The 15,771-nt window shown below is 40.1% G+C and overlaps 1 protein-coding gene across 6 annotated transcripts in view; it reads left to right on the forward strand.

Moving 5' to 3' along the window:
* Positions 1-6,639: 6,639 nt before the first annotated feature.
* EPHA7 (EPH receptor A7) overlaps positions 6,640-15,771 on the forward strand; it is a 194,550-nt gene continuing 185,418 nt past the window's right edge. For all 6 annotated transcript variants that reach the window (XM_008263222.5, XM_002714589.6, XM_008263223.5 and 3 more), the window contains exons 1-3: positions 6,640-6,997; positions 11,361-11,425; positions 14,989-15,658. In XM_008263222.5, the coding sequence (XP_008261444.1) occupies positions 6,901-6,997; positions 11,361-11,425; positions 14,989-15,658 (832 nt within the window). In that variant the 5' untranslated portion in view covers positions 6,640-6,900. The remainder of the gene's footprint in view (positions 6,998-11,360; positions 11,426-14,988; positions 15,659-15,771) is intronic.

The following is a 15,771-nucleotide window of genomic DNA, read 5'->3' on the forward strand; positions in this document are numbered from 1 at the left end:
GTGTGCATCATAGGACTTTCCCCAAAGTACCTAATGACATGCATTTTTTATAGTTTATCATTATTCAAACTTAGAAAATAATTGTACTCTCAAAAATTTATTTCAAGTGTATATGCAAATATACTGTACATTGTTAAAGACAGAGAAATGTAATAGTATAGAAAAACTAAACACAAGGTAAGACCAGAAAGAACTCTCAGAAGGAATCTTTATTGGAATGCAGGGAAGTTTTTCCTTTCTCCATATTTGTAAGATAGATAAATTAAATTTTGTCTTTTATAGTTTTCATTAGTTCTTAAATGAGGCAACTTTCTGACAGGTTTTTCATGTCTTCTAAGTTTTACAGTCTTTGCCATTAAAGTCTGCCCATTAAAAGACTCCTGAAAGAGTGACTATCAGTTATTAAAATAGTTAATTAAACTGAGAGTGACCTCAGTCATTTCATCAATATAAAACCAACAAGAGGATGTCCCAGGTTAATTCTGTAGCTTTATCTATAGCAATGCATCCTTGAAACCAAACAATGATAATAAGAGCCTACTATAATATGAGATGGAGTGAATTTTTTTTATGATTTTTTGTCTGATCTGAATGCAGGAAGGGAAAGAGAAACAACCTTAGACAAGCCAGATGAAACAATTCTTATTGGGCATTGAACTATCATGCAGTTTATGGTCAATAATGTGATTATGAAGATATCATTACTGTTGATGTGGCTGAAATCAACACTGAGAAAAAACTGGTTGGTTACCTCTTTCTCTGAGCATATGATCTGCTCCCTGTTTCTAAATTAAAATCTAAGATGCGAAGACCTCCTGATGGGTGTTACAGCTCTTCAGTACTGGATTATGATTTATTCATCTGCATTTGCCCCCAGTGCTCTCTAAATATTTAATAAATATTTGAAAATCCTATTTTTAAATTGAGGTTTTGGTCAGTATTCTCTTTCTGCAATATTATGCTACTCATATTGTGAATGTGTAATCAAGTTCACCCACATCATCGGGAAGAAACACAGTCACTGGTCTGTTTTAAGTTGACTTGTTCATATTCAGAAAAAAAATGTATTAACTCTTGTTTGGGGCATCCTCTTCTCTTGTTGTCTGAGAACCTCTGGGTACATTCAGTCAAAGAGATCTGATTTCATTCAAATGATAATGGTTTCAGTCCACTACTGACTTTGTTTTCATCATTGCTATACGGTATAACTTAAAAATTCAGTTAACATAGCATTGCTACAATGCTATCTTGATTTATGCATTCCTTCCCCAAATGGAGACATCCACAGTTGAGCGACAGTGGAATAGTTCTTCTACTTCATACTCACATAATCAGCACGAATACCTGGGTCTCTGGGTTTCCAAGGGTATTTCAGAATCAGGTACATGTCTTTACAAGCATATTTTAGCTCAGAACTTTATTTGCCTCCTAATGAGCATTTATTTGAGGTGCTTGGACTTACATCCTTCTCAGCCAGTGGTGTCTTAATGTTTCAGAGCTTCCAAACTTTTTAAAATTTAAATGTGATAGAGTTGATGTCCTCCCCTCCCAGGAAGTGGCTTGTCTCTTATACAAATTCGCTCATTTCATCCACAAACAGCTGCATGCCAACTTAGGGGAAATAGGAAATCACTACCTCTGGAAATGCATAGAAGTGTTTCCTTCTTCGCTAGGCAGGAACGCCCACCACCTCAAAACTTCGCGACTAGGGGGCGCTATTCACATATTCTCCCCTCCTAACGTAGACTTTATTCTAGTCTACTATCGCATATAGAAACCTTTATTTTTCAGACTTCTTCCTAGACCTCCTTTAGGTTGGACAATCAACTCTTGGCAGACTTTCAATTTTAGTGTTAACCATGGCAGAAGATTAGAATGATGTGTGATCTCGAAAATGCTCCTCAAGCCAGAGTTCTGGGAGCTACTGAGCAGGCTTAGACTCTGGGTACTCTGAGCCATCGAGTCCCAGTGCTCACTGTTTCCAGGGAGAAAGACTTTGGGATAAGGGGCTAGAGAGTAAAGAACAGAATATCTGAGGTCTATGTGGAGACAGACTTCTTCAGATGTTCAGTTAAGAAGAATGAGGAGAGCGCTTTTTTGTAATGTAATTCACCTTCTAAGGTGCCTTTGAGCTTATTCAGTTAACTTGGCCTCTATAGACTGAAATAGGTCAGAATCTCTCACAGATTTTTATGAAAGCTGGTCTAAGTATAGAGAAAATAAGAAACTTGAAAGTATCAATGGGGCAAATGATATGTATTAATAATATGTATGTTGATATGCATGCACATAAAATTTTATAATTAGATCATACTTATTCGGTGTGTATTTGATTGGCCAGGAAACCCGGGAGGTCCTGGTGCCCCCTGGTGGTCGTTGAATCATTACATATCTCTGACACCTAAAAATACATGGGGTGAAGAGCAGAAAAAAATTGCAAGATGAGAAATTATAAAAGTATGTAGAAGTAGTTTGCATAATTTAAGCTAGTGCTTCCTATCAGTGTTAGTGATTTGTGGAAAAATAAATTGTAAGCAATGGGAAAAAAGAGCCTCCCCAGGCAAAAATCAAAAAAAAATCAAATTGAAAAAATAATTCTTTTAAAGAGTATTGGCTGTGTTAAATGATTTCGAGTATCACTTGCCATATTTTCCCAGCTATATTTAGTTTTTTTAAATATTACTCAAATAAGTTATTTAACACTCTTGAATATTTTAAGTGATAAGAAATTTCCAGCAACACCTTAACAGCATTCAACTGGAGTCCTACAATTTTGATATAAACTATATTTTTGTTTGTTAATTGTTAAGCTGTCTTAAATTAGTGATTGCACTTAAAGAATCATAATCTTCTGAATATTACCTATTTGTCTGATTTCACAAAAAGGATGAGATTTTATGAAGGCACAAATACAGCCTGAACTTACACGATGATTTCTAACCTCTGACTTTTGATACTGTCAGCTAAATCTGAAGCATAGAAGAAAAAGTGAAATTATTACTACATTTTATGAGTTTAGCAAATGTATTTCTTAAATTAGATAGCAAATATTTTATATACACTGCATAAATCATGCTAATGTAAATATGTAAATGATTTTGCTGCACACTGGAAAGATTGTTTATATTTTGACTGAAATCACGAATGAAGAACCCAATTTTCTGCAATATCTATTAACTGAGACATAATGCTTCTTTTCTGTTTATAATCAGTTTCTTCTGCACAGTACCTTTCCTAATTCAGTGTAAATTACCACTTTTTTTCTGTGATGAACTTGCATTTTCACATTTACCAGCTGTGAATGCATTTAGACGGTAAGTACAAAAGTAGTAGGTTCAGAAACAGCCCTTTGATTTCATTGTTGTTGTTGTTAACTATTTAGTTTGACAGCCTAGGATTTGTAACACTGAAGTCTCCATTGTTCTTTTACTCTCTAAAGGCCTGATTGCTACACACAGGCACACACACACATACACACACACACAGCTTCTTTTATTTGAAAATGCATGGAATTTATTTTCTGCAGTCATTATAATTTACTCATAAAGAATGATTTATCTCTTCAAATCAGAAGATCCCTTCCAGAGGTAAGAATTGACGTAAAAATTAGTATTGTAGTAAGTTACAAGGAAAGAAAAACTGTATCTTCATTTGTGATGTATTTCTTGAATTTGTCAAAATATGGACATTTAAGTGTGATTTGTAGTAATTATATAAATAAAATAGCACAATGTGCATAAAAGTTGGGTATGTCTTCTTTGCCTCTGAAGACAGTATTTTTCATTCTTCCATTACTCCTTTAAAATAGGTGTTTCCAAAGAAGAGATATAACTAAGAATATCAACGTTTGAATCTCATTTTCTCAGTTTCATATTTATTTAAAATGTTTTAAATATAATCAGTCTAGTCCATCAGTTAATTGCATTATGAATACATAAATTTGGAAAGGCAATTTTCAGAATTTCTCCGGTGGTTCAAGTGTTGGATGTCTACACCATTTGGTACTGCTCAAGAACATGAGTTCTTCTCTAATATCATTTTACACACAGACACACTTTCCTTTTCTAAAATTTGCTCTAGAAATAATATGATAAATCATAGATATCAAGCTAAAACTGTTTTTAAAATGATGTGAGAAAGTTACTATAATGTATTATTTTTGTATGTGAAAGTTTTGTGTTCTGATTATTTCTAATTTCACTGCCTTTATATGCAAATAGATTTGTATGCTTTATAATCAGTCAAATACACTCTGCTTTAATTCTTTGTATTAAAACATACTGTATCTTGAATAATTTCTTCTTGATTGAGTCATTTATTTTTATTTAAATGCATTCTTTATCAATATACCTAGTTACTACAAAAGAAAGAAGATTGGTAAACCTAAAAATGAGTATCATTGTTCAGCTCTGCAGGGAGAACTGTCAGCAGCCTGGCATACATGCATTTAATGTGAAGCTTCTTGTCTCTAAAAATAAAAATGAGGCTGTACACGCCCCTGTGTATGACCCAGAGAGGGGACACAGTAAGTGCACTCCTTAAACCACCTACACTCATCAGAAGAGGGGAGGATGCTACTACTCTGCTTTCCTAGTTTTAATGGCAAAGTATTTGTATTCACATCACTGAGTATTAGTCACTCAACAGATGAAAGGAATATTTTAAACTTGCCTTGGCTGTCTTGGTGTCACTGTAGGAAAGGCGTATGAGACCCTGGGGAAAGGGTTGAAACCCCAGAGAATTGATTTTAACTTTTGTAAGTGTTTAATATGTGTGAGTTTGTGGTTCAATGACTTTTAAAGTCTATGTGTACATATCTTTGTTTTTAATTCTGATGTTTTAGCTTATCGTTTTTACTCTTAAAGCATCTATTTGTGTACATACTGTTTCATCTTCTCTGTAACAAGTGTGTGCTATCTATCTATCTATAGATATATGTATGAATATATTCTATTTTCAAAGTTAATCTATTAAGGAGTTTACATGTTTTGTGTGTTTCCTTTAAAAGGCACTTAAGATATTTTAGATATAATTTCTAAAATATCCAACAGGCATGACAGTTAGGAACATGCACTATTTAAGAAAGAAACTTCAGAATCAAAGTGATTACACGGGAAAATTGATTTGCATCTGCCACAGAATCATATTAGGCAAATAAAAATTACAGAAGATAATTTACAATAAAATAAAATAATCTGAGGACTGTCATCTCTGAGAGGTCTTTACTATAAATAGCAGAATCTAATCTACGTTTTATTTCCGGCTACATTTGATGGGAAAAGTTTGGAATTTTAGACGGAATCAAACTCTGTGCCCATCAGAAATATTCCCAAATTATGACCGATTGGGAATATTTAAAAAGAAGATCTATGGCACAAGGACAAAAAGAAAAGAACTCATCTTAAACCTGTGATCAAGTTACTCTGTGTGACCTTTGAAATTGATGATTTAGCAATTAAGATTTTAAAGTTCCTTCTCTCATTCTATTACCTACCTCTGGACTGTAAAGTGTCCGAAAGTGCCTAATGGAGAACAGATTTCTCTACGAGTCATCCTTGCTGTTCGGATTGTATGAATTCTACTGGAGATGTTGGTTACATTTTTATTCTTACGTTTCCTTTCAACGATAATTATTGGATAATTACTGAAAATAATTCGAGAGAGAGGCATTGTTTTGTGGATTTAATATGTGGTAGCATTCTTAAGAAATTAAGTGCAGTTTATACAGCGAGGTAGGAAACGATCAAAGTGGGGCAACCCAAGGAAAACCTCAGAAAATGCTAAATTTTTAATAAAAAACTACACAAAGTCCTCGGAAGCTTCTTTGCTAACACCCCATTTCACTCAAGACACTGTGGTGAAACGATAGGGCGGGGGTGAAGGGGCGCGCAAGACAAAAGACTTCCTTTCCCCACTCGGTTTTCCTCTGTTTCTTTTTCCAGGGCTTGTTGCAAACTGCTGGAAACATTGTTTAAACATAATACATTTGGTTACTTTTTTTCTTCCAGGGATTGTGGTGGGTGGTGCCCAAAGCTGACTGCCCCTTGAGGAACAGAGAAAGGGACGTAGAAACTTTTTTTTTGGGGGGGGGGTGTTGGGGGGGGGAGGCGAAACCAAAGTTATGGGATCCGCGGAGGTTGTAACAACAACAACAAAAAAAGTGAAAGACACTTTACTTAAAGGCATAGCGTATTGCAATGTCCAGGCTCCCTGCTTCGTAGCTGAGACGGCTTGCTTCACCTCTGGTTTCTAAAAGACCCCAAGGAGAACAGTTAGAGACAGGAGTCTAAGTTGGGAATGTTATTCTCGGATTTATCTCGCTCCACGAAAGCTGCGGTGGCTAAAAGCAGAGAGTCCACAGCCGCACGCCCCTCCGCTGCCATCCTCGTCTTCCCTTTCGAGCATCCAACGCTCCAGCCCGGAGCTCAGAACCTGGAGGGAATCCTGGACCCGCAACCTGACTCCGCTCGGCACCGATTGGCTGGCGCTTTGAGCCCCGCCCCCACAGCTGAGGCGGCCGTTTCGCCGGGGCCCTCCCCTCAGCCCTGGGACTCGCCTCCTGGCAGGCCGGCTGTACCTGCCACTCACCCAGAGTGGCTGAGGCTCTCAGCCTGGAGCCCCGCCCCCTCCCCCCTAATTGATATTATTGGAGTGTGGAGCAAGCGGCCGGTCTGCAGTCGGAGACTTGCAGGCAGCAAACACGGTGCGAACGAACAGGAGGGGGGGCGGGGGATAAAAAAAGCTAAACGTGGAGCAGCCTGCCGGGGACCGAGAAGGGGATCGATGCAAGGAGCGCAATAAAAAATAAAAAAAAATCATAAAAACACTTCGGAGCAAACAGCATTTAAAACGCTACGACTCAAGATAACTGAAACCTAAAATAAAACCTGCTCATGCACCATGGTTTTTCAAACTCGGTACCCTTCATGGATTATTTTATGCTACATCTGGCTGCTCCGTTTTGCACACACGGGGGAGGCGCAGGCTGCGAAGGAAGGTAAGGCGATGGGAAAGCAAAGTTTGTTCTGACTTATTTATTTAGCTGTCTACCTGCACGAGCTGGTTAGTCCGCGGCGCTGCCGGCCGCGCCTCCGGCGCCGGGCGACCCTCCCCCGCCGGCTCCCCGCCCCCTCACCGCTCTGGCTGCTCCCCGGCAGACCGGGAGGCGACGAGCCGGGGCTGTGCCGAGCCGCCTGCAGCCGCGCGCCCGGAGCCGTCCACGGATGGGAGCGGGATTTCTGGCGCGGGCTGTCTGTCGGAGGGCGTGAGCTGCGACGGAGGGCGGTGGAGTGACCGGCGGGGACGGCCGGCGAGCGCTCTCCCTGGGACCCCGGGCGGGTGGTAGCTCTCTGTGTAGCCCTCTTCTCACTTGCTCCACTCGGGTCTCGCCTCCGCTGGGAGCCGCGGCCGTCCGGAGTTGGGTCGGAGACGGGGGGAGCGCAGCCCCTGGCGTCCCCGCCAGTCCGCGGGCCGGAGGCGGGAGCCCGTAGCCTCCCCAGAGGGGCCAGGACTTCTGCGAGCTCGGAACGCTCGGGTTACTAATGAAGTGCTCACTGCGTCGGAGGCGTCGCGGGCCTGCGGTTGGCGCTCGGCCGCCGGCGCGGAACAATAACGCCGCGGAGGTGAAGCAGGACGGGCGGCGCGCTCGCTGCCTGCGCCCGTCTGCCCGCGGGCGGGGATGTCTCCATTCAGCGCGTGCTGCGCGCGGGGCCCAGCCGGCTGGCCCGGGCCAGGGAGGCGGGGGCGTGCTGGGGCTGTGCACTTTGTGAGGCCGCCCGGGCGATTAGGAGGCTCCAATCATTTGGCCCACCGTCCGGCAGTTCAGGAACACGGGTGGTCAAACCCTGCGAAAGACCTGGACCCCGAGGTTGAGTTCTTGCTGGAGGGAGCAGGTTGTATTTGGCCAGCTAGCTACGCCTGTATTTGCTTATTTTTTTTTTTTCCTGCATCCCTTTGAACCATTGACAGAAGGTAAAATACCTTTCAGTGCCTGTAGTTGGAGCTGGGGAAAAATAAATCCTGTCGATGGAATTGTCTTCTGAGCCATGTCACAATCCCCCCCCCCCCCCAACACACACACACACGCACACACACACACCCTCCATGCTGTATATCTAAGGCTGTTTTTCGGATGCTTTAAAATCAGAATGCGAAGACTTGTTCCTGAAGTGTGTGGGGAAGGGAATCTGTTAGCAGATTTAGGTCACGGCGGTGAAGGGGGCGGGGGGCGTTCACATCGGTTCTCGCTCCATCTACTCGTATTCCCCAAAACTTCGTGATACAGTGCTGCTTTTTCTTGATTCCCTCTGTGCACCCCTCTTCGTTCAGGCAATCCCCCGCTCCCTCCCAACTCAGGGCTATATCCTACTCTTTCTCGCGGCCTGACCTTCTGACCCCAGTTTCCACATCTGCACCCCAAGCTGATGTGGAGCGCATTCGGAGCAAACCGTGCCCCCGAGCTGACGGGTCTGTGTGTGCAGATGGGCGGCCGTCTGCTCGAAACGCACACTCCAACACATCCAAAAACCACATGTCGACTCTCGACATGAATTCAGTCCCGGGCCCTTGTCCTGACTCCTTAGGCAGAGCGGGACCTGAGGAAAAGTTTGCGCGGCGGCGGCGGCGGCGGCGAAGCCCGGCGCGCGAGCCCACGCCTGCCCGGGCCGGAGTTGGAGCTATAAATAACTGCAGCACTAGGGGGAGAGGTTCCTGCAGCCAGAGTGGCTCGCTCGCTCGCTCGCTCTGCTCTTCTGGGTGCAGGCTACGTGAGAGGACTCTGATTCAAGGAGCCTGAATTCTTTAAGCGCAGAAGTGAGATGTTAAAAGGCAGCGGGGGGCGGGGGCCTGGCTCTGGGGCGGGCGGGTGGCGAGTGCCCCCCGGCTTCTCCGTGGCGCCGCTCGCCGCGCGCGGGGGCCACCAGGAGCCGGCGTTCTGGGAGCCAGCAAGCCCTGAGGCGGCCCGCGGCGGCGCAGCACCCAGGGGCGAGAGCGCGGGTGAACCGCCCCGAGCAGGTGCCCGGTCCCCCGGGATGGTTGGGGGTGGCCGCCCCAAGATGAGCGCCTCGTTTCTTGCACTTTCCCCTTGTCCGTTCTCTCAGGGACGTCCGTTCCCTCCACTGAGAGCGCGTGTGTCAGAGCCTGACGCTTGGAGGCGAAGTGCAGCCGCCGCTTTGCCTCCCTGGAAACGCCGCCGCCGCTTGCTGTTCTCTCAGAGGACACGCTTCCCGAAAGCCTCTCCCTAGCTCTCAGCTCCTTCAGAGCGAGGGCGCCACCGGCTCCCTGGAGTGCCCAGGTCTGGCGGAGGCGTAATGGATGCTCGGCGCGGCGGGCGGACGCGCCCGTCAGGCAGCCCCCGCCCCGCCCCGCCGCGCCGCGCCGCCGGCCCCGCCCTGGCCCCGGACGCCGGCCGCTGCCCGCGCGGCCCCGGACGGGCTCGGAGGGCGCGCCTCTTACCGCGCCCTTTTGCCCAGCACGCCCGCCGGGGTCGCGTCGGAGCCCCCAGAGCCCCGGGCGCCGTTGCCCCCTTGCATACACACCCCCGGGTTCGGGTCGGCTGCGTGGCTGCGCCTCGGTGGGCGCCCGGGGAGGATGGGCTCGGCGCGGGAAGGAGACGCGCACCCCGGAGGGTTTACCCAGAGAGCGGACGGCGGGGAGACACGCGCCGCTCACTAGAGAGCTGCTTCTGATTAAACGCTCCCCGACCGGTTTCCGTGGTGTTTTCATTTCAGTTCTGTTAGTTTCTCTAAGTTGTTTGCCATCAACACCCTGCTTCGATCTCTGCCCCCCCCCAACCCCAACTAACGGAACTGCCACAGACAAGAATCCCAAGGAACCAAGAAGGTCACCTGGATTAAAAATCCAGTTATCTGTTGTCAGTACCGAAGAGCAAACAACAAAGCGTGTCAAAGGGAGAGTTCTTGGAAACCCACGGTGTGTCCTTGTGCTTCATTTCTATTGTGGAGGGTAAAAATACACTCTAACAATTACTTTTCCTATAAATCCGCTTGTCCGACGATTTACTGACTTTGCAAGTTGAAATACAAATTGGTGTTTTAAAAGTGATATGCCTGTGTGTGTTTCTTGTTTGGAAGGGAGACGACTGGTTGTGTTCTATCATGTTCTCCTTGAAGGTCTTGAGTGAAAACACTGAAAGAAACCGCCCCAATGTCTCTCTCTTTCCAGCTACAGGGAGTAACCTTGACTAGTGTGAAGGAATTGAGCACATCATCAACTGTTCCTTTGTTTTCTTGGCATAGCAAATGTTCATTGCCTCTCAAGTAGTACACATTTTCCCTTAGTGATTGAGGGTTATTCAGTATTTCAAAGTTCGTATAAAATATAAGTATGAATTTTTTAACATTGTGCTGAAGTTGACCTTGCACTTTTGCATGCTTTTAAAAATACTCATATACTTTCTGGACAAATCGATTCAAAATACTAGAGAGTCAGATAAATATTTTTAAAGTGCAAACTCATATAACTCTGAAATCAGTTTGACCAAAAGAGTGAGTGCTTTGGAAGAATAATTTTCCTGAGGAGCATGATGTGAATTACTTAGGTATGGCATCCTAATGCATCCTCCTGTTGATACTATTGGGAGCATTCATTATACTTCATATAAATATTAAGCTAATGATATGTTTTTGATAGCAAAATGTGGATTACACATTAAGAAGTCAAACCAGAGGTCAGATACACAATTTTGAAAATTAGAAGTTAAAATATTTAGATGTTTTAAAGACCATACTGAAAACTGATGTTTGATTAACAGAGAGATGTGTCTTACAAAACAGGTAATTTATTTTCCTCCTGGTAACATTGCTTAACATAGTTTTTAATATTTCTACAGTTATTTTGGCTTAAGAACCTTGTGTGTGTGTGTAAATTGAAAAAAAATTCTAGTTCTGAAAAAGCAATAAGAAATACTGTTAGCAGAATGTTAGAAAGTAATTTCTAGCTGAAAAACAACAGGAATTACACTTTATTGTGTTCATGTTATTATATATGACAAAGTTTTGAAGGTTCAATGGCTTTTAAAACCACCATCAAGAATTAGTATGGAATCAATATGTCACAAAGCAATTTTACCCTAATTTGTTCTATATCATTTCAAGATATATTTTTATGTTTTAAGCAAAGAATATCAAATATAATATTGGTGTTTTTAACATCATTTTCCCTTTAAAAATGAGTATATTTGTATTGGGTGGTTATTCCATTTCATCATTCTACTAAGTAGCCATCTATATATCTTCATTTCTAAGGAGATAACTTTTATTAGAAGTTAGGACCACTTAAAAATGTTCACAAATGTGCTTAAATTTTACATGTAACCTCTGAAATGAACATTTGTTTTTCAGTTCTACTGCTGGATTCTAAAGCACAACAAACAGAATTGGAATGGATTTCTTCTCCACCCAATGGGGTAAGTACTTATCCTTATTTTAAAAAAAATCAACACTTATTTATTTTTTGAAGTATGAAACAAGACCTTCTCATGTCTCCTCCAGAGAAATTTTCACATTCTTCATATTTAAGCTGTTTAATTCCATATATATTGTTCACAATTTTGCTGTATTTGTAATGACCCAATGAGTTCTCTAAGCAGAGAACTTAGGCAAACATTAAAAAAAAAATCCTAATCGTAGACTTTGGAGTTCTTATTGTGAATGGAATCATAGCTCAGGGTCCGTGCTATAAATGCTCACTAATAATAGAGAACATGCTTTTCACAAACTCACTTAAACCTCTTTAGTTTCTTTATACTTCTGTAACATAATCATCAGGTATGTTGTGTGCAATTCTTTAAAACAGTATGTAGTCTATTTTCCTCTTTTAAAAAGTTTTAGCATCATTCAAAATATATTTGAAAAGGTAGCTAAAAATGTAATATGCTCAGTAATTTGGCATAAAGTTTGCTATAAAATGTAATTTAGATTCTCCAAATTTCTATCATGTCCTATCTGCTGTTATTAATCAGAAGTGATGGCAGAGTATGCACATGTTACAGTAAAAATCTGCTGTAATAAATGAGTGAAAGTTGTCCAATAAAAAAACTATCAAAATATAACTAAACCCTAAAAAATAATGACCAATATATTTCACAGTTCTACAAAGATATATTACTTAAATTTAGTTCAATATCCATGTGAGAGATGGCACATTCCTCATCTCTAATTGAGGAAGAGGGCTCTTAGAAAGAATATGCCCCATTGTTACTTAAGTTTATCTTTGGCGCATTAAGAAATCTGGAGTCAAAAGAGCATGAAGTTTAAGTGAGGCTATAAAAACTGAAACAGATTTTGCAAAGAGAAGAATGTAAGTTGCAAAGGGTTTTGAGTATAATATCATAAAATCAGTATGAATATCATGAACTAAAAGTCAGTTTAAAAGTGCAAAATGTGAACACTGCAAAGCCATTTAAAATATTCAGACATTAAATTAATGTTTGACAGATTACCACAGATATTATACAGTATCAGTACTGGTCACAATAAATTATGAAAAAATGACAAATATTTTACAGATTAGATACAAACCATGCTCTGAGTTGTGGTATGAATGTAACACTTTTCTTGAAGCTTAAGTGGTTTTCATGAGTAAAATAATATACATTATAGAAAGACATTCACAATAAAAAATGAAACACCTTTCTTGCCATTGACAGATGTAGTCCATTTTCTACCATCCATCAATTAAAGCAAATAGAGATAGAGGATGATTTTATCTCTGAGGGAGAAGTAAACTGATATAATTGTAGTATTTCATCCATGTAATCCACAAAATGATAAATTATGATTGTCAGTGTTATCTTGGACTCAAATGAGCATTTTATCAGTCCCAAGAATCTTGAGCTAACAGTTAACATATCTGTAGGAATCAATGGATAATATTAGAAAATGATGATCAGCATACTTTTCCATATGAAACAGATTGGCTTTTATATGATTAAATATCTAACTGGAGAGAAAATATTACTAAAACATAAGCTTCAAGAAAATATTTTTATTAGAATACTTTAAAAATGTGGTGTCTGATTTAAGACATTTTCCCCAGTGGTATTATTTGTGGAAATGATTGCAGTCTCTTAGAGTGAGGTAATGAAATAAGAGTTGTGTTATATGCATTTATGTAGCCTCACTATTTGTTATCTGTACCACAGTTTCCTTGGAAATTTTTCCTCAGAAATAAAATTTTTAAATGAAGTTTAAATTAACTGAGTTTCATAGATAGCAAAATTAATTATATGATGATGGAAAATAACTGTTCTTGAAGCTAGGTGAAGGAAGTTTTGTGATATATTCCTTTATAAAAATTAGTCTTGATTTCTTTAAATTGGCTAATTATTAAAAAGTGCAAATTTATCTTTGGAACTTCTCAATATTTTACAAGATAGCATTACTAGCTTTACTTCTGTCAGTAGTTTCAATCTAATTAGGAGACCAAAATCTACCCATCCAAATGTATGATTTTGGATATATTTGGCTGACTGCCATTTAAACAAATATAAACAGCTAACTGAAACAAAGGAAAACTATGAATGCCATTAATTTGTCATAAACAAAAGTAGTTCTGGCTAAAAGCTGAAGATGAAAATGGGTTCTTTGTTGCATTTGAGGGCTTTTGGTAATATTAGGCTATTTTAATAAGAGTGTAGGAGACCCCACATAACTAATAAAAGAAATATCTGAATTGTATTGTATTCTAGTTTGTCAGTTTTGTTAATTTTCTAAGAATTGTTTTTAAAAGTAAATATTAACATTATACAGAATACTTACATATATACTGTGATCAGGGTTTACAAATAAAAGTCATTTCAGCATGCTTATTTGTTATTTTCCCACTACTTTTCTCAAAACTCTAGTTAAATCTTGCATGCTGTGTGACTATAGACATGAATACTGATATATTTTCATGTTTCTCACTACTTATTGAGGAAATCAATACAAGTGGTTGACAGTTTAACTATTAAATAATCATAAACATAAAGTAGGAAATTTTATACTAAAGATGAGAGAGAATATAAAATGCTATTATTTTAGATTTTAAGACTATTAAGTAAAATGAAGTTATTTACCAATGAGTGGTAGGTAATTTTATAAATTGCTTGATAATCTTTGAAGTGCTGCAAATTCTATTAGGCTTTATGTTTTTCCTTTTTCTGTGAAAAATGTAATATGCATTTGCTTGTAGTATATATTGTGTCAGGGTGTGAATAGGTATATTTAAACATCTGACATTTTGTCCCTCATAAAACTGTTTCTAAACATGATTCTAAATACTGATTTGCCAAGTACATTTAATTTTGATCAAAAGCAATTTATTTATGAATATGGGTCATACTTTTAAAGCCATTTATAATTATTTGCCTTTAGTTACAATATTAAATATGCCATTGGAATAAGTAAGCAGCTCCACAAAATGTTATTGCCTCGTATTTCATTTGGAAAAGATTGTAAAATATTCCAAATTCTAGAAATCCACATGTTGGTGCTTTTAGATTCCAGTACTTTTGGCATTTGTTCCCCATGTTTGTAGGTATTTTCTAAGATTAAGTATAATATGGACACTTAAAATGTCAACTGGCTGTCAAAAATTCTGACTTGCTTCCATATATATATATATATATGCCTTAAGTGATAATTTAGATAATGGCGAGTTTTATTCTAAAAAATTTATAATCGCAAGGGGGAATAGACTTAGGCAAACCTGTGAAAAGAAACACTAATACACTAGCAAAAAGATACCAAACAAAATGAAATATTTATTGTATGTATAAACAGTACAAGCAAGGCAAGTGATTTTTCCACCAGCAAGACAAAGCAGAACTGGGAATATCCGATGTTCTTTGGTATACAGTGTTTGCCAGGGAAGGAATCAACCTCATTCTTAAAGATATGTATTTGTGATGAAAATATTCCTCAATTATTCACAAAAGCAAAATGTTATTTTTTTGCTGATAACTGATGCCTTTTTTTAATTTTACAGTGGGAAGAAATTAGTGGTTTGGATGAGAACTATACCCCAATACGAACATACCAGGTGTGCCAGGTCATGGAGCCCAACCAAAACAACTGGCTGCGGACTAACTGGATTTCAAAAGGCAATGCACAAAGGATTTTTGTAGAATTGAAATTTACCCTGAGGGATTGTAACAGTCTTCCTGGAGTACTGGGAACTTGCAAGGAAACCTTTAATTTGTACTATTACGAAACAGACTACGATACTGGCAGGAATATAAGAGAAAATCTTTATGTAAAAATAGACACCATTGCTGCAGATGAAAGTTTTACCCAAGGTGACCTTGGTGAAAGAAAGATGAAGCTTAACACTGAGGTGAGAGAGATTGGACCTTTGTCCAAAAAGGGATTCTATCTTGCCTTTCAGGACGTGGGGGCTTGCATAGCTTTGGTTTCTGTCAAAGTATACTACAAGAAGTGCTGGTCCATTATTGAGAACTTAGCTATCTTTCCAGATACAGTGACTGGTTCAGAATTTTCCTCCCTAGTCGAGGTTCGAGGGACATGTGTCAGCAGTGCAGAAGAGGAGGCAGAAAACTCCCCCAGGATGCACTGCAGTGCAGAAGGAGAATGGTTAGTGCCCATTGGAAAATGTATCTGCAAAGCGGGCTACCAACAAAAAGGGGACACTTGTGAACGTAAGTATTATGCACTATTAAACTTATACTTTGCCTTTTTTATGTTTTAATGTTTGACATTTTAAGTAAGAATAATGATTTTCATTCATGAATCTCTTCTTATGACAGTATTC

Source organism: Oryctolagus cuniculus, chromosome 5 (genome assembly GCF_051225735.1).
Source record: "Oryctolagus cuniculus isolate XC-2025 breed Fujian yellow rabbit chromosome 5, ASM5122573v1, whole genome shotgun sequence".
Classification (NCBI taxonomy): domain Eukaryota; kingdom Metazoa; phylum Chordata; class Mammalia; order Lagomorpha; family Leporidae; genus Oryctolagus; species Oryctolagus cuniculus.